This window comes from Mizuhopecten yessoensis, unplaced genomic scaffold (assembly GCF_002113885.1).
Source record: "Mizuhopecten yessoensis strain PY_sf001 unplaced genomic scaffold, ASM211388v2 scaffold6941, whole genome shotgun sequence".
NCBI classification, from domain to species: domain Eukaryota; kingdom Metazoa; phylum Mollusca; class Bivalvia; order Pectinida; family Pectinidae; genus Mizuhopecten; species Mizuhopecten yessoensis.
The window spans coordinates 21,048-45,781 of NW_018406801.1; the positions used below are offsets into that span (position 1 = coordinate 21,048).

Genomic DNA, 24,734 nt, shown 5'->3' on the forward strand with positions numbered 1-24,734 from the left:
ATGAGAGACATATATACTGGCTTTATATGTCTCTAAATTTTATTCCTTTTTGCTAACATTTTTGAGTTTAAAAAATGTTGTAAACTTTTCATTAATTGTGCTGTATATAGTACCGTTGGTATGCCATTTGTCTATAAGTGAAAGATCAATTCAATTAACATCATATTAGATACTACATGGACTAGCTTGTCAATGATATATGGAATATGAAACTGAAGAAAATAAAAAGTTCACAAATTACATATACAAGTATATATCAATATGTATGTGCCAGAGTTCCGACAGGTAAGTTTTACAGTTAGATTCACCTGTTGAAATTCAGACACTTTTTAGGAAAAAAGACTATAATCCATCTCAAAACAAGTTGCCCTACAGGTAAATTAAAAATGTTGGTACTCAGAGAAACACCCATTGTGTATTTCCTTCAACAAATTACATAATTACTACACACATAAATAATACAGATATGCATAAAATGAAAAGCACATATTGGCCTGCCCGCATAAAATACAAACAAACTGAAAAGCAATCACTACAAATAAAGTAATGTTTTATTAGCGGCACATGAAATTGTCACAAATAAGTAGAAAACAATACAAACAGCACGTAAAACATATATACACATTGCAGCATAATTACTAGCTAAAAGTTTGAAGCAGGAAGATAAAAACAACAAATACAGCGAAGGGAGGGAACGCATCATTACATCGCACAATGACAACTTGAACTCGCCATTCCACACTTTGATTATTTGACAAGCTATGATGATGAGTTCCACGTAGAGGCAGCTAAAATAAATAGTTAAAGCTATTTGTTCCATTCTTAACTGTTCTGTTTCGAGGTACTTCTAAAAAATGTCTATACCTGAAATTATAAGATGAAGTTTTTACACGAATAAATTCCTGTAGATAACAGGGGCCTTGTTCATTAAAAGTTTTAAAAGTTTCTATCTGGAGTTAAAATCTTGATGAATATATTAAATAGCTGTTTGATTTAAACATATTTTATGTGCATCAAAATATACATTGGGATTGTGCACAAGTTTTCTAACTTATATAAAGCCCTTTCCCAATACAATAGAATTTAACAATAAGAGGTTACAAGATGACATATATATATATATACATCATATTTACAAAATAAACGAGAGAGAGAGAGAGAGAGAGAGAGAGAGAGAGAGAGACTTTGATTAAGTATATATAAAAATAAATAAATGTGGACAATCTTTTTCGACACCGACGGCAGAACTTTACACTATACGCTTTTCCAAAACTTTCATCTTGAACTATTTAAGAGCTGTATAGTGTACCCTTTCGATGTTCTTGGTGTTTGCCAAACTGCCATATAAGTTGATAAAAACTCAAGCTTAACAATATAAATGCATAATAAATAAATTAACGAAATGAGTTTTTCTTGTGATTTATTGCTCTCCTTTAATAGTTTACCGTTCATAAAAGGAGCTCGGGGTTTCCTTTGATATTTTTGCTCGATGGGAAAATGCTGCTCAATTGTAACAGCAAAAGGTTGTTCACGAGCCCAATTAACATCATTTGGGTCACCAAAACTGTGGGCTGGTCATATACGAGTAATAAACTTGCGAATTCATTTTTTTAACCGCAGGATACATCACAGAAACTTGACACCACACAATCTATTAAACATTATTTGACCTTATTACATGATGGTGATGACCGAAGAAACTGACGAAATGAGGACAAAATACACGACAGTGAACCCGAAGTAGGAACAAACACACGTCGCAGTGTTTTACTTTACATTGCAAATGCAAATGTATAGAGTAATATCCAAGGACGAAACTTCAGCAAGTTTGTAAGAAAGTATCAAGATATGTGAAAAGAAAAAGTAAACGATTCTGTATTACCACGGACTTAGATAGCATCTATTTCTAATTCCGCGATATCACCTCTCTATCGTCCCACTCGACAACTTTAAAGCCGCAAGATATATTACTATACTGCAAGTTTATTCATCGGAAGCTCTACCACTGAGCGAGGGAAATTCCCTCTAGCTCGAAAATAGAACTAAGGCGATCGTAGGTACATGTACAAATAAAAACTGCCACATTCGTATGAATTCATTTGGTACATCATCTAACAGTTATACTCAATTTGTCATCATCAAGTAACGACAGCATCTGGAAGAAAGTTCTAATGGTAAGCATATACATCTATCCTTTAATATTGTTTTTAACAGTTTTTATTTTTATCCAAATTAAACTAATGAAGAAGACAAATCTCGATCTCAGTCAAATCACGGACTTAGATAACTATTCTAATTCCGTGGTCAAATCGATCATGGCCGCACGTCAGTCCTTTTGCCGATACAAAATAGTTTGTAATTTTTTTACAAATCAATAGCCCGAAATATTTCTTTATTTCTAAATTATACAGAGCTAAGATATTTTTTATGATATCATTTTATTGCTGGTTTATTTGTCAAGAAAAGTGACAATGGTCGACTAAACGGCGTGTGTATCGAAGAGTAATCTCCCCTTCATTCCAGTCTTCTCCGTCTATCGGTGTGCGTGACGTGGCCAATGGAGTCTGCCATATTGGCCGAAGAGTCTCGGAAATACCCGTTTAGCATCCATCTCGAATCCAGCAATACTTGAAGACATCTAAGACAAATAAGATGGGCAGTCGATGCCTTAGCCTTTTAGTAATAACATACATCGTTATTTGCGTCTTCAACACTGCATTTGGAGACGAACATACCCATCAGGTAAAGCCGCCTTCCTCTGACATTTGTAGTTCGACGTCGCTGAACCGGCAAATTATCAATATATGCGTATGACACGTTGCTGCAATCGCATTCTTATATATAAAGAAGACACATTAGTGTTCAATAGTTCCGAAGTATATGTCGAAGATGTTTATTTACAATTGCATGTCATGGCGATAGCAAAAAAATGCATTTTTACACTTGGCAACCAAAATGTTTAGAGCCTAGAGGAACATTTGACACGTTGACAGGGTGTTGTTCACAACATTTATAAGAATATCGAGTATATGAATATTACAACATTATTACAGAAGCAATATTCGATTTCATGAATTCATACCCTGACCGACCGTCTGCATTAAGTTGAGGCCTGATAATGACATTACCACCAGGTTAGAATATCCCCCCTGCCACCAGGTTAGAATAACTCCTACACTCCACTTCCACTCATTTGTAGTTATCTACAGTAAAGTCGATCGAAATAGGCAGTCTTAGAATTTTACACACCATAGACAAAGAAGCTATGTTATACAGAACCTACCAACTGAAATGTTCACAGATCACAACTTGACCAACAATACTCAATATTAGTGTTTGATATCATGAGAGTAAGATATCTAATTTAATGTACATGTAATGTAGCAGAACTGGCCTGGGTTGATCGTCGGCGACCAGGTAGCTCAATTGGTGGAGCATATGTCTAGAGTTGGGAAGGTCCTGGTTAATTGGCCGTGCATTTTTCCTCTCCTGTTATATTAGTGGTGCCTGTCACCATCGCTTCAAGCATTTGGTGTATGCTTGAAAGGGGATGCCCGACCTGGTTGTGAATGGTTGTTTTTGGGGTAAAGACTTGCAAAACGGAGGGAGTGGTAAAGACTTGCAAAACGGAGGGAGTAATATAGCGAAACTGGGTGGTTGGCAACCAGGTAGCTCGATTGGTAGAGCGTCCCTCTAAGAGTTCAGAATGTCCTGGGTTTGAACCCTGGTCTGGCTGTGCATTTTCCCTCTCGTGTTACAGTTCAATAAAAAAAATAGGAAGGTAATTTTACGAAACACTTTCCGCAGTACAACACTGGAAACATGCATACCAAAGGAAATTACATCACAGACATCTTGGTCAATGATGTAAAACTTAACTGTAAGATGTTATGATATGACAATTTCTATATCCTTAGAGCTACCACAAAGTATAGCATGTCTTGTCCCAATATGATAATGGCACATAAAAGACATATGGGTTGGATAAAGATCGGTCAGGCATGAGGTCTATGAAAAGCTAGCAGTATCGCACATGCAAAATATCCCATGTCATGGACAAGTATGGATAAATATCTTATAGAAATATACACAACAGAATGATGTCTGCAAATAAACCAAGAAGTAAAGGAAAAGTAGTAAAGATTTCATGTAGTCAATATGAAAATTCCTTCATAACACTTGTTTAAAAAGAGAAATGATCAATTCCTGCCCCATGTATGGATGAAAAAAATACAAATATATCTCTACGATGCACAAGAATTATCATTTCAACCAACTTTCATGAGTAGAGGGCATTCATTGTTTCCTTTTTGCTGTTTCTAGAGACTAGTAACTTCGTTGGTAAATGGGTTTTATAAATAGAGGTTCTTCAATGAATGATGGTTGGTTATCATGTTTATCTAATTGGATGGAGTTTGTTACTATATATATGAATTGTATAAAGACACCATGCAGGTTTATCAAGTGTCTTTTACAATTTGAAAATTAACTAATGAGAGTCGAGATAAACTTAATAATCAACAATCGCAAGTTTAGGGGCCTTTTTCTTCCACAACGTTCAAATATTATATCTAGAAATCCATATGTTTCTCTTTGGTATAGTAACTGCTGTTTTCAATCGTAATTTATCCAATGAGTCTGGAGTAATGGTATAGTAACTGCTGTTTTCAATCGTAATTTATCCAATGAGTCTGGAGTAAGGAAACCTTAAGTGGTTGTTATATAGAGAAAGGTGATTCCTCCATTCTCATCATTTGTGAATGTGTTGTGGTATGTGCATGGAAGTCTGGAGATACTNGTTAAACCACTAACTTGTGTATATTACGCAAACTTGCCTATTATACGCCAATTGGTGTATGGATTTGTTACTAAAAACAGCCAAAATCACTAGAATCTTAACCCTTAGGCTGCTACGCGCCACAATAGTGGTTTCGAAAAGTCGGGCCGTCAGTGCTACGCACCACACTAGTGGTGCATGGTCTGTAGGTTTTTGATCAGTAAACAGGAAGTGTGAAAGCGGACTGTTGCTATACCAAACCCGGAAGCGTATAGTAGAAGGCTTCTGATTGGTTGTTTTGTCATTACTTTCGATATTCCCGGCAATGTACCCTAGTAATAATCAAAGTGTGCGAGAGTATTTCAAATCGGAAAAAAAGTCATAAAAATGGCAAACGTGTAGATTGAAGTGATGAATATGATGGTAAACATTTATTCTCCAGCATCACCTACGATGATAATAAAGGTTTTAAAGGGTTTGACATGGTTGATGTGGAAATACTTTGGTGTAACATAATATGTAACTTTCCAAAGAACGGCTTTGTGCCCTATGCAAACATGAAAATATCAGCGGACCTAGGCGCACATGTCGTCTGCAGGTGAGGCCGAATTGAACATTGACATTGATACGTTTTGAGCCGATTGATTTCTTCAAACTATATATCGATGATTTAATCATAAACTAGACCGTAGCTAAAATATATCTATATGCCGACTGTGACAATAAACATAATGAATGAGGACCTGAAACCGGTAGCAAATCGCATGCAGTTCTTGATGAAATACCTGACCTTTTTACCTGAGAATCTCTGTGTAAATGTACAGCGTCTTATGTCATAAATGATGTTTATAATCTCTGTTATCATTTTCCAATCACATTTGCTGACAAAAACAATTTTAAAATGATCTTTCTGGTGCTTAAATCTGATTAATTAAAAGTTTCACCTTTTCTTACCTTTATTACCACCTGTACAGGTAAATACTGAAGCAACTTTAGAATCGAAAACGTTAATATAAACTAGAGACATTAACGAACAATTTTCCTATAACTTTTATTCACATATAACAAATATTTTTCAAGTTATGCGCATTTGAAAAATTAAGTAAATTAATTTATATTTCAATAATTAATTCAGCAGTGGCGTCCCTTTACATAGAAATCAATGTAGCAGCCTAAGGGTTAACTTTTTCAAATTGTTTGTCCAAGTCTCATTTATTTAGTCATGAAACATCATACAATTTATGCAAATATAAAATTTATTTCCATGTAAGAAAGTACCAAAAAATGCAATACTTCCGCTAGAGTTACATAAAGTTTGTATGTAGCTTACGCTTTCAGTTAAACATCTTTTAGCAAAATATTGTTTACCTTGTCGTAAATAAATGCGATTTTTAATAATATATTGCAAAAGTTACTGTTGAAGCGATTTGGGTTATTTTTGGTAACAAATCCATACTCCAACTGGCGTATAATAGGCGAGTTTGCGTATTATACGCAAGTTGGTAGTTTTCCCCAACCTGATAATTGAGCTGCGTAATTTTTAAAGTAAAACAAATATCTTGTGTTTAGCCTTCACTATCTTCAAATATCATGGATGATTTGAATATATTGTATTTCATTAAGCAGTATGATTATACTAAAATATTCGGAGGGAAACAATAATATATTTCTCTGTAGCTTAATAAATTTACATATGTAGACTACTGTATTCATTTCAGGTGACATGAAGAAGACCGAGTACTGCTCTGTTACGCTGACTGAAGAGAAATACCAGGCTTTTGTTTATGCTGTCAAAAACCACTATTGGTATCAGATGTACATTGATGATCTGCCTATATGGGGTAAAAGATATATTTATATTGATACCTTTCATATTGTTTTTCTTGCGCTAGGGATCATTTGGGGTCGGAAAAATGGTGAGCCAATGTAGGATGGATAAGCAAACAAACATTGTTGTTTGTTTCTGAAAATCGATTAATTTATCCTTGTTTTCCATGATCGATCATGGTTTGACTAATTTAAATATTAACAAAAAATAAACTCGGATACTGTTATTACCGCCGACAGCGAGTTGTTTGTTCTTGGGCAAAACAACTTGACTGAACGTCTTGCACAACAACGACACTGATAGGCTAGTCGGTCCACCCGACACCCAATCAGAACTTGTTTCAATAGAAATGCTACATGGCTCAGTCAGTGCGTGACAATATGGCAAACCAGGACATTCCGGAGATTAAACTCTATGATCATCCGGGGGCTACTGATTTAAACGTTTGGAAGGTATTGTTTGTCCTTAGCTGGATATAAATAAAACGTTTTGTCGAAAGTGTGGGCTATCTTACAAATAAAGTGTTACGTTTGACGGGGTGTCATCAGGTGAATACCAATCCATAACATTTCTGAATACGAGATGCAGCTCTCACAGCATATTAACTGGCATTGCAAACATCATAAATTTCATTTCCAAATACATATTTTCCAATAATTATAAGGTTCTGTCAACAAACTTATTGTTTTTTGTATGAATGTTGTGTGTTATTAGCGAAATTCTCTAGCGTCGGCATTTTCACGTTAACGAAAGTAAAAGTAGATTTCGGAAAGTGAATATAACCTTAAATTTCTGAATTTAAGTTCAATTTGATTGATCATTAGTCGATCATCAATCACTTGATTGGATGTGATGATCGAGTATGAATTCAACATTAACGATGCGTCTTGATGAAGGTGTTTGTCCCACTCACATTTTTCTGGTGCTTGATGCCCTTATAATGGCTAAGTGGAAGGTCGTATTTAGTATTTCTGTAATAGTATTCTGTTGTTACTATGATCTGTATTTTATATACACAAGAAAATTTCGATAATGCTCAACCTGTATGTTAAAATATATGCAGATATATATGTTGTACATTGTTGATGTTGGTCTCTTCTTACAGGAATTGTAGGAGAAATAGATGAAGGAGGTGACGGCTTCTATATCTGGACACACAAAAAGTTTGATATGGGTCAAAACAATCATCAAATTGTTGATGTCAATCTCACAAGTGAAGCAAAGAAAAAACTTGTACCAAATGAGAAAATATCTTTTAGCTATGAGGTAAATATGTTGTTTCGATACAAATCTGGGTCAAGTTTGATCTTTCGTAGGTAAATGACAATAGCTGTGATGATTTTACATTTGAACCCTGATCTTGAAATTCTAATTTTCAAACTTGCAGGTCAGTTGATACAACTTTGATATCAGACCAACAAACTTTTACTTAGTAGTTCTATTGTAAACAATGTTTAAACGAAGTGTGGTCATTTTCATAACAATTTGATAAACAGTCGGTCATTATTATAAAACTTCAGATTCTAACATGCAAACTCAGTATTTATTCTTTAATAGACGATGTAGAAGAAGGGATATTGCTGTGATGATTTACATTTGAACCCTGATTTCTGATAAACAATGAATTCAGATCAATGACTGAGCATTTTGTCGATTACCATGTTTAATCTAAATGATGCTATATGTCATAGTTATATAACAAGTTTGATATGATACAGAATGGGGTTGTTAATGGTGACATTTAATTGACTGCCATTTTATATCTGTGAATATACAGAAAATATTATAATGTTTTTTCTAAATTTTGTTTAAAGAAAGCTAAAACTAACTAGGTTTGTTTCCTTATCCATGAAAACCAAACTAGTTTTAGGCTAAACCTATCTAGTGTGAATTTGGAGATGTCTTTAGTTTGATGTCAGACTAACAAACTTTTAATAAGTACAACTAGTTTTAAGGATGAGTTACTTTAGAATTTTTACAACATTTGCACTAAATATGAGTCAATCACAAGGCAAACATTCTATAAGTCCAACAACATTCACCAGCATAGAAATCACACGGTCCCAGTAAAACACACAACTCTTAGCATACAAGATTTACACAATTTGCTCAGATGTTATAATCCTGCTGTACTTTATTTATTTAAATTTAGCCAAAAAAAAGGAAAATTACATATTGTTTTTAATTTGGAATCATCAAAGTTGAATGTTTGGATTTTGTATGTCATGAAATGGCTCTTGCTATGATGATATTTTTGAACCCTTCTTTCTGACTTATACAATGAATTGAGATTCTTAGCTGAGCTTGGCCATTTTCAAAACAAGAAAATACAATTGCTAGAACTAAAGCTACATGGATAAAAAGCTGTAGGTGAATTAACAGTTCTTGCAGGAAGTTTACCAAAAACAAGCTGCTTTTGAATTTCTCAAGTGTATGCTGTAGGTTGTAAAGCCATTCTGTCGGGCCCAAAATTAAACATTGTTTGCCTAAAACTTGAATCATTGGAATTATGAATTTCCAAACATTTTACTAGGAAATGACTGGTAATTAACATATTAGCCCTGAGGTCTGACAAATCCTCAACTGATCTTGAAATTCTAATTTTCAAACTTGCAGGTCAATTGATACAACTTTGATATCAGACCAACAAACTTTTACTTAGTAGTTCTATTGTAAACAATGTTTAAACGAAGTGTGGTCATTTTCATAACAATTTGATAAACAGTCGGTCATTATTATAAAACTTCAGATTCTAACATGAAAACTCAGTATTTGTTCTTTAATAGACGATGTAGAAGAAGGGATATTGCTGTGATGATTTACATTTGAACCCTGATTTCTGATAAACAATGAATTCAGATCAATGACTGAGCATTTTGTCGATTACCATGTTTAATCTAAATGATGCTATATGTCATAGTTATATAACAAGTTTGATATGATACAGAATGGGTTGTTAATGGTGACATTTAATTGACTGCCATTTTATATCTGTGGATAGACAGAAAATATTATAATGTTTTTTCTAAATTTTGTTTAAAGGAAGCTAAAAACTAAATAGGTTTGTTTCCTTATCCGTGAAAACCAAACTAGTTTTAGGCTAAACCTATCTAGTGTGAATTTGGAGATATCTTTAGTTTGATGTCAGACTAACAAACTTTTAATAAGTACTACTAGTTTTAGGATGAGTTACTTTAGAATTTTTACAACATTTGCACTAAATATGAGTCAATCACAAGGCAAACATTCTGTAAGTCCAACAACATTCACCAGCAGTTGCTCTGTTTTTGCAATGAACTTGATAAACTAAAAAGTTGTAATTAAACAATGTGTTAAAGGGACACATAGAGTTGCTCTGCTGAAACTGCATAGAAATCACATGGTCCCAGTAAAGCACACAACTCTTAGCATACAAGATTTACACAATTGGCTCAGATGTTATAATCCTGCTGTACCCTATTTATTTGAATTTAGCCCAAAAAAAATGAACATTTTTGTATTTAATTTGGAATCATCAAAGTTGAATGTTTGGATTTTGTGTCATGAAATGGCATTTGCTATGATGATATTTTGAACCCTTCTTTCTGACTTATACAATGAATTGAGATTCTTAGCTGAGCTTGGCCATTTTCAAAACAAGAAAATACAATTGCTAGAACTAAAGCTACATGGATAAAAAGCTGTAGGTGAATTAACAGTTCTTGCAGGAAGTTTACCAAAAACAAGCTGCTTTTGAATTTCTCAAGTGTATGCTGTAGGTTGTAAAGCTTTCTGTCAGGCCCAAAATTAAACATTAATTGTTTGCCTAAACTTTAATCATTGGAATTATGAATTTCCAAACATTTTACTAGGAAATGACTGGTAATTAACATATTAGCCCTGAGGTCTGACAAATCCTCAACTGATCTTGAAATTCTAATTTTCAAACTTGCAGGTCAATTGATACAACTTTGATATCAGACCAACAAACTATTACTTAGTAGTTCTATTGTAAACAATGTTTAAACGAAGTGTGGTCATTTTCATAACAATTTGATAAACAGTCGGTCATTATTATAAAACTTCAGATTCTAACATGAAAACTCAGTATTTGTTCTTTAATAGACGATGTAGAAGAAGGGATATTGCTGTGATGATTTACATTTGAACCCTGATTTCTGATAAACAATGAATTCAGATCAATGACTGAGCATTTTGTCGATTACCATGTTTAATCTAAATGATGCTATATGTCATAGTTATATAACAAGTTTGATATGATACAGAATGGGTTGTTAATGGTGACATTTAATTGACTGCCATTTTATATCTGTGGATAGACAGAAAATATTATAATGTTTTTTCTAAATTTTGTTTAAAGGAAGCTAAAAACTAAATAGGTTTGTTTCCTTATCCGTGAAAACCAAACTAGTTTTAGGCTAAACCTATCTAGTGTGAATTTGGAGATATCTTTAGTTTGATGTCAGACTAACAAACTTTTAATAAGTACTACTAGTTTTAGGATGAGTTACTTTAGAATTTTTACAACATTTGCACTAAATATGAGTCAATCACAAGGCAAACATTCTGTAAGTCCAACAACATTCACCAGCAGTTGCTCTGTTTTTGCAATGAACTTGATAAACTAAAAAGTTGTAATTAAACAATGTGTTAAAGGGACACATAGAGTTGCTCTGCTGAAACTGCATAGAAATCACATGGTCCCAGTAAAGCACACAACTCTTAGCATACAAGATTTACACAATTGGCTCAGATGTTATAATCCTGCTGTACCCTATTTATTTGAATTTAGCCCAAAAAAAATGAACATTTTTGTATTTAATTTGGAATCATCAAAGTTGAATGTTTGGATTTTGTGTCATGAAATGGCATTTGCTATGATGATATTTTGAACCCTTCTTTCTGACTTATACAATGAATTGAGATTCTTAGCTGAGCTTGGCCATTTTCAAAACAAGAAAATACAATTGCTAGAACTAAAGCTACATGGATAAAAAGCTGTAGGTGAATTAACAGTTCTTGCAGGAAGTTTACCAAAAACAAGCTGCTTTTGAATTTCTCAAGTGTATGCTGTAGGTTGTAAAGCTTTCTGTCAGGCCCAAAATTAAACATTAATTGTTTGCCTAAACTTTAATCATTGGAATTATGAATTTCCAAACATTTTACTAGGAAATGACTGGTAATTAACATATTAGCCCTGAGGTCTGACAAATCCTCAACTGATCTTGAAATTCTAATTTTCAAACTTGCAGGTCAATTGATACAACTTTGATATCAGACCAACAAACTATTACTTAGTAGTTCTATTGTAAACAATGTTTAAACGAAGTGTGGTCATTTTCATAACAATTTGATAAACAGTCGGTCATTATTATAAAACTTCAGATTCTAACATGAAAACTCAGTATTTGTTCTTTAATAGACGATGTAGAAGAAGGGATATTGCTGTGATGATTTACATTTGAACCCTGATTTCTGATAAACAATGAATTCAGATCAATGACTGAGCATTTTGTCGATTACCATGTTTAATCTAAATGATGCTATATGTCATAGTTATATAACAAGTTTGATATGATACAGAATGGGTTGTTAATGGTGACATTTAATTGACTGCCATTTTATATCTGTGGATAGACAGAAAATATTATAATGTTTTTTCTAAATTTTGTTTAAAGGAAGCTAAAAACTAAATAGGTTTGTTTCCTTATCCGTGAAAACCAAACTAGTTTTAGGCTAAACCTATCTAGTGTGAATTTGGAGATATCTTTAGTTTGATGTCAGACTAACAAACTTTTAATAAGTACTACTAGTTTTAGGATGAGTTACTTTAGAATTTTTACAACATTTGCACTAAATATGAGTCAATCACAAGGCAAACATTCTGTAAGTCCAACAACATTCACCAGCAGTTGCTCTGTTTTTGCAATGAACTTGATAAACTAAAAAGTTGTAATTAAACAATGTGTTAAAGGGACACATAGAGTTGCTCTGCTGAAACTGCATAGAAATCACATGGTCCCAGTAAAGCACACAACTCTTAGCATACAAGATTTACACAATTGGCTCAGATGTTATAATCCTGCTGTACTTAATTTATTTGAATTTAGCCAAAAAAAAATGAAGAATAACATTTTGCATTTAATTTGGAATCATCAAAGTTGAATGTTTGGATTTTGTGTCATGAAATGGCTTTAGCTATGATGATATTTTTGAACCCTTCTTTCTGACATATACAATGAATTGAGATTCTTAGCTGAGCTTGGCCATTTTCAAAACAAAAAAAATACAATTGCTAGAACTAAAGCTACATGGATAAAAAGCTGTAGGTGAATTAACAGTTCTTGCAGGAAGTTTACCAAAAACAAGCTGCTTTTGAATTTCTCAAGTGTATGCTGTAGGTTGTAAAGCATTCTGTTGGGCCCAAAATTAAACATTAATTATTGTTTGCCTAAGCGTGAATCATTGGAATTATGAATTTCCAAACATTTTACTAGGAAATGACTGGTAATTAACATATAAGCCCCGAGGTCTGACAAATCCTCAACTGATCTTGAAATTTTAATTTTCAAACTTGCAGGTCAATTGATACAACTTTGATATCAGACCAACAAACTATTACTTTATAGTAGTTCTATTGTAAACAGTGGTTAAACTAAGTGTAGTCATTTTCATAACAATTTGATAAACAGTCGGTCATTATTATAAAACTTCAGATTCTAACATGAAAACTCAGTATTTGTTCTTTAATAGACGATGTAGAAGAAGGGATATTGCTGTGATGATTTACATTTGAACCCTGATTTCTGATAAACAATGAATTCAGATCAAAGACTGAGCATTTCATATTTCAAACTTGAATCTCTCTTTTCTCATCAACTTTGCAATCTTGATTTTGTTACCAAAATTTACAATGAAACTATCTGCTTTTGACTTTTAGGTGAAATGGCATGATTCCAGTATCAAATTTGTTGACAGGTTTGACAAATATTTGGATCCAAACTTCTTCCAACACAGAGTAAGTACAAAATCAAACGGTATCGAGCAGTAACTCGGTGAACTGTTACATACTCCCGGCTGTGAAATCGCCCTTGTACACTATATGTATCCTAACATATTGCAGTACAGCACTGTATCAGTATCACACTATGTATTCAATTGTTAAACATATTGTGAAGAATAAACATAGAAAACAATTGCTGTATGGTTTTGTCCAACTGTATAAAGAGACTACATATATAAGTGTCTTGTTATGACAATGGATTGTAATCCAGCACATTGAACTTTAATAGGCTTACAGCAGATCTATTTATAACTAAGCTATCTTACAATTCATAGGCAAATTTTCAATATAGTATTACTCGAGACAAGCATGACCTCAATTTCATCTTACAATTTTTACATATTTGTAATATTCATTGGTATTTTACATCTGGTTATATTGCTAAACCAATGTTTCAATCAAATTGTTCAATTAAAAAAATATTCTACTGCTAATAAATGTGTTATCTTTACATAATCTTGTCGCTTCAACCTTGTTACTGACTACGCTAGGGCATGTTTAATTTTTAGTTCAGTAAAATTTGCAGAGCACTGGACTAGTAATTTCCATATCAAGGTCTGATGCTTCCTCCAGCAGAGGCATTTCTCTGTAACATCTTGAAAAGAACACTTGTTTCACTTGATTCGTTTTAATTCCACTGGTTCGTTTTTATAGATCCACTGGTTCAGTATCTTCAATTCCTTTATGATGGTCATCTTTTTGGTGGGGTTGGTCAGCATGATCCTGATGAGGACCTTGAGGAAAGATTACGCACGCTACAGCAAGGAAGAGGACTTGGATGATATGGTATGTGTGATTACTTTTGGTCAAGTCAGTCGCAATTGTACAATCCAAAAAAGGGGCCGAGGTGGCCAAGTGGTTAAGGCGTCTGACATTCTTCTACCACTAGCACTCCACCACTGGGTCGGAGTTCGAGGCCTACGTGGGGCAGTCGCCAGGTACTGGACGTAGGTCGGTGTTTTTTCTCCAGGAACTCTTGACTTTCCTTCACCACCAAAACCTGGCACGTCCTCAAATGACCATAGCTGTTAATAGGACGTAAAACAAAAGCAAACCAAACCACACCATCCAAAAATTGCTACTTTAAGCAAGAGCCTTTTATCGAACAGTCATATTGTCAATGGAGTATTGTTCTCAATTTCTTTTAACGATGAAGTGCTTTTTCTGCAAATAGAAAGGTTTAAAATAAATTATATCACAGTTGCTCAAGCTATCTTTTGCACACTTTTCAAACCTACATCTAACCTGAATGTAACATGTAAATAAATGAGCCCAGGATATTAGGCCAAACAAAATTAATTACTTGGTTCTCAGGCCAATTTTTTTCAAAAGAGTTGCGGCAGGGCGGTATTTTTTTTCATTTTACATGGCAAAAACGAGATGAGGGCGATTTTTTTTTATTGTGTAGTTTGTAAAACGTTCATTGTGGGCATAACCTTGTCTTTTTATAGTTGTGTAGAGACCCGTCATAGAGCAAGCCTCCGAAAAATCCCCCCACGATGTTCCAGACGAGAATCACGAACCCCCCATTCCTTATTTGTACCGAAATGAGCGCCATTTGTACACAATACTAATAATCATAATCATTTTAACGCTCGCCTGTATATCAATCCTTATCTTTATTCAAATGTTTTCGGGACTTGGTTGACTAACGAGTGAGTAAAAACGACATGCCGACCAATTTTCCGGATTTTTTGTGATATTCATTGTTAAACTTTCTTTGTCAGGAGAAGGATCTAGGAGATGAATATGGATGGAAGCAAGTCCATGGGGATGTGTTTAGACCAGCCTCCCACTCCATGTTGTTCTCGGCTCTAATTGGATCAGGATATCATATCTCCTGTGTGTCCCTCTGCGTCATCATCTTTGCCATCCTGGGTGACCTGTATACTGAGTAAGATAATTCATATGATTGCATTTGCCAGTTTTTAGCTCACCTGGTCCAAATGACCAAGGAAAGCTTGTGCCATACTGTCACGTCTATCATCTGTTGGTCCACCCATAAACCTTTTCTTTAAATGACTTTTGAATCGCTGAGCAGATTTTCACAAAAGATTTTGTTGGGGAAACATTTCGAGTTAATGGGTTTTCAAAACTAAAGTGATGGAGAGATATAATAAAAAAAAATATCAGAATGAGCAATGCAGGTCAATCTGGTCCTGTTGTTAAAATATGAGCATCATTTTAACTGTTCAAATCACTCAATTCAAATTGATGATTTTGAGGCTGTTTTTAATGTAGCATCAGGGCTCCGGACAACCACTTATCCGCTTGTCCACGACGAGTGGAAATCAGATTTGGCAAGTGGTTTCTGACATCAAAGTTAAATCCGCTAAGTTTTTTCATCTACGCTGTGTTTAAATTATAGATAAATCCATTTGCTAAAAATTACCATGCTTCAGCATGTATGAAATGCCGATTTGGTTGCGTTATGACAAGTCCCGAAACAACATCCGGTTTCTGGCCTGGATGAGCGCAGACATCCCGAAATATACATCCGGGGCTCGTCGTCCTAAAAATAGAACTTAGAAATTTAACTCAGTTACAAAATGACGAGCAGACAGCTGAAGCTCGCGGATTTAAAAAAAAAATAAAAAAATAATGCAGACAATGATCTTAAAGGAAGTGATAAAGTCGAAGAAGAAAATGAAGACTGCACAAATTGGACAGACAAAAACAACAACCGAACATGTCCAGATCGAATTTGAAAGCAGTTTAAATACACAAACGTGACAGTTTCAGAGTCGGCGACACACAGACAACAAAGTGATCAGACACAAATAAATTGAATGAATCAAAATCAACATTTTATTTAATACTGCTCACTATGTTGCCAAATATTTGAGCATGGAAACAAACATTTCACAATAAATGCATTATGGATAAGAAATGGGATATCCTTGAACAGTTTTGGTATCGGAATGTGTACATACTCTCTTTATATCATTAAAGCATTATATGACTGTTATTTTTTTAAATGTACAGGTTTAAGTATGGAATGCAATTTTTCATTGCAGACGAGGCTCTTTGTTAAGTACTGCCATATTTGTGTATGCTGCTACATCTCCAGTCAATGGATACTTTGGAGGGAGTCTATATGCCAGGATGGGAGGTAAGCAAGAATTACCTACCTTTAACCATGCTTGAGTGGGGAAAAATAACATGTCAGCAATGGTGTACAAGCTTTTATGAATCCTTCTTACTAATGTTTAGGGTAAAGGCTACTACCGCATCAGTTACATAGCGAAGAAGTTGTCCACTAAAGATGTGGTTTTGACTTTTAGAATTTTCCCATTTTTGCAAAATGAAGCAACAATAAGTGTTTAGGGTAAAGGGTACAAATAAATGGTTCAAGGTCTTCCAAGACATATTTTACATGATGATACCCATTAACCTGAACCTATAAACAATCCACAAACAAGAAGTTCAATGTTGATGACCTAGGTGATTTTGTATTTTTAAACTGTAGCCGACACTATTGTGATATTTACTCAAAATGAATAATATTAATTCAAATATATTTAAATTTAGTGATCTCCAGATATATATATATGAGATATTTTATGTAAAAAAAGTGTATTTTGTTATTGAAAAATCATAAAACTTACAGTTGTAATATTATCTATTCGAACAATCACACTTGTCATATATCATCAGCCCTTTGAAATAATCTATGTATGTGTTCAATAAATACTAAGCTACATTGCAGATTATATCATGGATAGATTTGTTAAAATATAATCTACCTTATTTATGTGATTGTGAAACTTTCAGGTATTTAATAATATTCAAATATTTATGGTCAGGTAAAAAAAAAACGTACAAATTTGGGATAATATTGTAACTGAAAATGAAATGAGTCGGAGAGAACTTGTTTCTTTAAAGAAATGCTGACAAGTAAATAATAGAAGTTGAAAAATTGTTTTGGTTACAGGTAAAATATGGATCAAGCAGATGTTAGCAAGTGCATTCATGATGCCATCTCTTGTGTGTGGAACAGCTTTCTTCATCAACTTTATTGCAATCTACTACCATGCATCAAGAGCCATTCCATTTGGTACCATGGTAAGGGACTAATTAGTGGTCCATATATATAGGTTAAATTGTAGTTACACTTGCATGTACATGTGCTATCTTCAGATTTTAAAATTTTGTACTTGGAAATTGCCAACAGAATAGACCTAGGGCAGATGTGTTATGGACCAGATGACCACAGTCATTAGGGGTAATTGTTATGGAATTCTAAAACTTGTCTGTAACAATAAATAAACAATAAATAAAATTACTCCTAATGGTATAAGCTAGGGTTAAGTACTTGGTCACTTACATGATATCAACTTCAAATTAAAATTAAAATATATATTTTACCAATGTTTGTTACGCTAGAAAAAAGGAAGTTCATTTGAAATAGAAATAAATGAAGTACATAACACTTTCACACCAGTCACATATACAGTTTTGTTGTTTCTTAGGTGGCTGTGACTTGCATCTGCATCTTTGTGATACTGCCATTGACCCTGGTGGGAACAGTGTTGGGGAGGAATCTAGCAGGCCAGCCCAACTATCCCTGTCGCATCAACGCTGTCCCACGTCCCATACCGGAGAAGAAGTGGTATGTAAATGAGCCTTCTTGGTCGATGAATATCTTGTAACATCAAAATCCTGCAAAGGATTCAGTTGACCAGAGCCAAAGAAAAAAAAAAGAGTTTCCTATTAGAAGGTACATTCATTGTGTAAATGGGAGAAAATGAAAGGCATGAAAAAGCTTGGGAGTGCCTCATAATCTGGTATTTGGCCATTTTGTGATTAACACATCAACATCATTTGTCCATAACAGTATGGAAATATTTAGAATGAAAATAGTGGTAAACATGATGTCTTTTAATCACAGGATCCTGAGTATATGACGTTATCATGGGGTTGAACAAGATACATATTGTTCTTCCCTTGCAGTTTCTCTTGTTTCTGTCTTTTATACTAAATGGAGTTTTATGTTTTAGGTTTATGGAACCTGCTGTGATAACCGTGCTTGGAGGAATCCTGCCATTTGGCTCTATATTTATTGAGATGTAAGTTTTGAATTTCACCTGCCTTGAGGAATACTAGTCCAGAACATCTGCATGAATTTTGACAAAATTTGGCTTGGAGCACCCCTGGATAAAAAGTGTTTTCAACATTAAAGGAATAAAGTGTGTGATACCTCACACCCTAGGGCAGATACTCCTACAGTATGGTACGAAGGATCCCTGGACATAGGGGCTGAATTTCAATGTGTTTCTTGTACTTAGATGTACTCCGTCTACAATGTTGCTCTTGTCCAGATGCAATGAAACCTGCTAGGACTGAAAAGTGATACTGGGTTAATTCTGGAATTAATCTAAAAGGCCAAACTGATTCTGTCCGCCAAGTAGCTTTTAAAGACTATTTAGTACTGTTGATGGGAATTTTTACCACATTTGTTATAAAGGATTCTTAGGCCAAAGCAGACTCATTGTTGTATAGAGATATGTGCTCCCCTTGTGACAGAGGGGCAGGGTCAAAAGGGAGTGAACTAGGGGGAACAAAGGGTATCCGTCTTATTGTGGAAATATAACTAAAAATATACAGGGTTTAAGGCCAAAAATAGAAGTAAGGGTAAAGATTTAAAAATACATATTTACTGAGATTTTGCTTGTTCTCAACTTGAATTCATTTCTCTGGAATTAAATATTGTTCATGATACAAAGACCAGGTAAGCTTTTCAGTCCCTAGACTAGACTAATGAAGACTTCAGCATAAACTTCAATCCTATCAACATAAGTTTTCAGTGTAAGAGTTTTATTGTAATGTTCTAGTCTAGATATTTGCTGATGTTTTATTTTGGTGTTTGACTGTTACTCATTTGGTAATTAAAACAATTTTATATTTTTCAGGTACTTCATCTTCACCTCTTTCTGGGCCTACAAAATATACTACGTCTATGGTTTCATGTTGTTGGTGTTTCTAATTCTGACTGTTGTGACAGTGTGTGTGACTATTGTTTGTACTTACTTTTTACTGAATGCAGAGGACTACCGCTGGTAAGTACTGCATTTGATGTGAACTTGACAAATAAAACCCCACCAATATAATGTTAACGTCTATATTACTGAAGATATAACATCAAAGATGCATGGAGGCATTTTGTAACATTATTGAATGGTTGTTTTAGAAAACAGTTTATTTAGTAAAAATATTTTTAAATACTATAACGCAGAAAAGCATTCCCTATTTTGTTGAAATGATATTGTTGCTAATCTTTTAAAAGAACTATTGATCTGTTATTCTAGGCAGTGGACAAGTTTCCTTGCTGCAGCGTCAACATCGGGATATGTGTATCTCTACTCCTTTTATTACTTTTTCTTTAAAACTAAGTAAGTATGTCTCTTTGCCTTAAATATGTGTTTTAGTATTTTCCTTTAAAAATTAACTCCAAACAGCTCATGATTTTTGAATAGTTAAATGAAGGTTATAGCTCCCCTTCCAGCAGAGGGATGGCACAAAAAAGGGAGAGATGTCTCAGTTTTTAGTGGACTATTCCTCGACTCTCACCACAAATTGTTCTACTCTCAAGGCGTGTTTGAAACCCAAAATGGCTGTCTTGACCTGTGATTGGCGGAGACATTTCCGACTTCTCTATTTCCTTTAATGGTATCAACCTTATTGAGCATTATATGAATGCTCTCGTGGTTCTGAACAGATGCTGTTAATTTTCAGGTTGATATACAAAATTCAAAATTGTCGCAATGTTTTGATTGCTGAGACACTCTTTACTTATTCTGAATTCCAGTAGATTCATTTTAACTCCATGTCTACAGCTGACAGATTATTTGCTGGAATTCATTTTAGATTTTTTTGTTTTTCATGTTTGACTGTTTCAACTTCAATTTCACATGTGTTTTCATTTTAATTACAGAATGTATGGCTTGTTTCAAACAGCGTTTTACTTTGGATATATGGCCCTGTTTAGTTTAGCTCTTGGAGTGATGTGTGGTAAGTAGCTATTTATTATTAGTAATGCAGAATGCTTTACATTAATTTGATGGAATCTAATAAATATCAAATTTTCTGTTGAATTTTATGGTGGTACCCTGAAAAATAAGATGCCTTTGATGGGAAGAAGATATCTTTAAAGTGGATTTTGATAAACAACTATTGGCTAGATATTCAGCCTTATTGATTTATGTCCTTCTAGACTTTCCCCCTACGTCACTAATGACAGCGAATGGATATAACCACTATATATTTTTAAACCTATTTCAGGTACATTTGGATACATTGGAACCAGCTTCTTTGTGAGGAAAATCTACTCGACTGTGAAAATAGACTAATGTCAGATGATATCTGGCTGAAGTTAGGAATCTGGCCACTAGACCTCTTAAACAGCTGATGTGATAGGGTGTATGACTGACAAGTATGCATGACTGAGATGGCTGTGAATAATGATGAGGATCTGACCAACTGCTGAAGCATTGTTGCGTTGCAGAATACACAAGTTGAAAAATTAACCCGTTACAAATCTGAGTTTTGACTGAACAGTGATATATGTGCAGATGCCAGTGATTTGATTGAGTAAATCCATGGGTGGTATTCGTATGATTGTTCTTTGTTATGAATTACATAAGCATATGTATCTGCCACATTGAGCAGTTCTTTTGGAACGGTTACTTGTTGTGAATGTTTTAAAGATGGAATGAAATGCATTTATTAATACCTGGTTTAGGAGGACAATGTTTAGAAAATGTGTTCTTTAAAGTTTATTATTAAAAGATATATTAAGACAAAAGAAAATCAGCATGTGCCACAAAAAAAAGAAATTTGAGTCAAAAATTCATTTTATTTTATTTTTACTACAGTTAGAGAAGGAAGTCTGTATTAACCTAGTCCTTCTTAAAAAATGTCATTAAATACTGTAGGAAGCACCAATTTATTTGGCACTGATATGACCAAAAGGTTAAAAGATGACCAAACGTTAAAAATTGCAAAGAATCGGTTTGAAAGCTGATGCATTTACAAAGTTGTGATGGTAGTGAAAAATATATGGAAGTCGGCTTTATAAGTGTTTTATTCATGTCTATATTATCTTACGAAGAGATTTGTGTTTAACTTGTTACTAAGTTAATGGTGAGACCATATGACCAGTAGCAAAATATTAAACATATTTATATCTTCATATAGCAAAATGCCTAGTTTGCTGTATAGTAGGGTTTTAGTTGTATGTTGGTTTTAATTAGAACCAGCCTTATTTAGTCACTAACATCGTAGAGAATTTCGTCTTATGTTAACGGAGTGATAGTCACTAACATCGTAGAGAATTTCGTCTATGTTAACGGAGTGAATTTCGTCTATGTTAACGGAGTGAATTTCGTCTATGTTAACGGAGTGAATTTCGTCTATGTTAACGGAGTGAATTTCATCTATGTTAACGGTGAGAATTTCGTCTATGTTAACGGAGTGAATTTCATCTATGTTAACGGAGTGAATTTCATCTATGTTAACGGCGTGAATCGTCTATGTTAACGGAGTGAATTTCGTCTATGTTAACGGAGTGAATTTCGTCTTATGTTAACGGAGTGAATCGTCTATGTTAACGGTGTGAATCGTCTATGTTAACGGAGTGAATTTCGTCTATGTTAACGGAGTGAATCGTCTATGTTAACGGAGTGAATTTCGTCTATGTTAACGGAGTGAATTTCATCTATGTTAACGGTGAGAATTTCGTCTATGTTAACGGAGTGAATTTCATCTATGTTAACGGAGTGAATTTCATCTATGTTAACGGCGTGAATCGTCTATGTTAACGGAGTGAATTTCGTCTATGTTAACGGAGTGAATTTCGTCTTATGTTAACGGAGTGAATCGTCTATGTTAACGGAGTGAATTTCGTCTATGTTAACGGAGTGAATTTCATCTATGTTAACGGTGAGAATTTCGTCTATGTTAACGGAGTGAATTTCATCTATGTTAACGGTGTGATCATGGGTGAGTGAATGTCTGTTTATTCTGTATTGGAGTGCTGGAAGCTTGTTGGATGATACTGTATTGGAGTGCTGGAAGCTTGTTGGATGATACTGTTGTTGTCAAATGTTAAATTATTTCTTCAAAGTTTATGTCTTATATGTATGAGCTTGCGATCGTTGCATGATTGAGTGAATGTAGATATTCCATAGATATGAATGATGTACCAGTAACTAAAACATTTCCAGCGTGTTCTGTGTTGTATAGGGGAATATTTGTGATACAGTATAGAAGACATAGCTTTATAAAAGTTCTATAGAGTGCTGTACATATTGCAAGATGCTTCTGTTTGCAAGCACAGAGGATGCCATTTTATATGACATTTTATTCACTTGTTCATTACTGGAGCTACAAGTTCAGTAACGACACTAAATGTACTGACAGACGTACACAGGTATGGTTGTCTACAACTTCCCTTGATGTGTGTGCTGTAATGGGAGTAGTGAATTAAACAGTAGATGGCTCTTCACATTAGGGCTACTTGACATTGGGTTTGTACAATATATGGGGTCATTTCTTCATATTCGATCATGATTTTATCACTTATGTGTCATTAATTTCATGTTTCATGTCGTTTCCGGTTTCAATTCTATTTGGTGGTAAAATCGATTTGTATATATGTAAGATAAAAACCATGAATGTGAAGTAAAAACCATGAAAGGAAGACAATCTTATTTTGTTGTATTTGTATCCGAAGTAGCCTTGGTATCGGGCAATATTCAAATACCCGGGTTTTTTGTTTGCAAACTGTTAGTTTCTCAGAAAGAAAGGATTAAAGAATATATTTTTCGGGGTTTTGCCATTTCCATCTCGGTTGAAAAAAGTATCTCTATTTCTCAAATATTTGGCAATCTTATTTTCTACTTGGTCCTAGTTGTGGTTGTTTATTTTTGAGCTTGATCGAAAGGTGAACGTAATAGTCGAGGAGGAAGGTGGGTTCCCCTTGCACCCCAAGGATATATTTTTTTAACCTACATTTTTAGGTCACCTGAGTCTCGAGTGACCTATACATATATTGCGATCGCCTTTTGTCTGGCGTCGTCTGTCATGCGTCCGTAAACCCCTGAACCAATTTCAATAAAATTTTGCAGAAACCTTCCATGGCCAAAGGTCAACAAAACTAGTGGCCGGTTTGGTCCCCAGCCGCCAGGGGCCTGAGGGGCGGGGGCCAAAAAGGGTCAAATTGACTGAAATTTCAAAAATCTTCTTCTCAAGACCCAGATATGGTAAAATCAAATACTCTTCATGATGGAAGGGTCTTGAGGTGCTTTACAAAATTGTGAATTTCATGACCCTGGGGTCTCACATTTCCCCCTGGGAAGGGGGTAAACTTTACTATAGTTTATATAGGGAAATCACATTTTGGACCAACATTTGTTTAGTTTCCATTGGAAGTAATTCAATTTAGGTTAGCATTATCAGTATTAGGAAGCAGTTTGATAGTATGCACATATGAGCCCTGACTGATCTCCAGGGGCTGATGGGTGGGGCCAAAAAGGGTTGAATTTAATGAAATTTCAAAAATCTTCTTCTCAAGACCCAAATATGGTAGAATCAAATACTCTTCATAGATAGAAGGGTCTGAAGGTGCTTTAACAAAATTGTGAATTTCATGACCCTTGGGTCTCACGTTTCCCCCTGGGGAGGGGGTAAACTTTACGATAGTTTATATGGGAAATCACATTTTGGACTAACATTTGTTTAATTGCCATTGGAGGTAATTCATTTTAGGTTAGCAATATCAGTATTGGGTAGCAGTTTGATGGTATGCACATATGAGCCCTGACTGACACCCCGCGGCTGATGGGTGGGGCCAAAAAGGGTCGAATTGACTGAAATTCAAAAATCTTCTTCTCAAGACCCAGATATGGTAGAATCAAACACTCTTCATATTTGGAAGGGTCTTAAGGTGCTCTACCAAAATTGTGAATTTTATGACTCTGGGGTTTCACGTTTCCCCCTGGGGAGGGGGTAAACTTTACTATAGTTTATATAGGGAAATCACATTTTGGACCAACATTTGTTTAATT

General features: G+C 34.5%; 1 protein-coding gene across 1 annotated transcript; it reads left to right on the forward strand.

The window, feature by feature from the left end:
- The first annotated feature begins 261 nt into the window (after positions 1-261).
- LOC110452866 (transmembrane 9 superfamily member 3-like) lies at positions 262-23,368 on the forward strand. Its single transcript, XM_021501590.1, has 14 exons — positions 262-285; positions 6,477-6,618; positions 7,711-7,871; positions 13,546-13,623; positions 14,323-14,454; positions 15,396-15,562; positions 16,686-16,780; positions 17,603-17,733; positions 18,141-18,280; positions 18,669-18,737; positions 19,581-19,727; positions 19,977-20,060; positions 20,603-20,679; positions 20,950-23,368. The coding sequence occupies exons 1-14, from the start codon at positions 262-264 to the stop codon at positions 21,015-21,017; spliced, it is 1,515 nt and encodes a 504-aa protein (XP_021357265.1). The 3' UTR covers positions 21,018-23,368.
- The last annotated feature ends 1,366 nt before the right edge of the window (positions 23,369-24,734 follow it).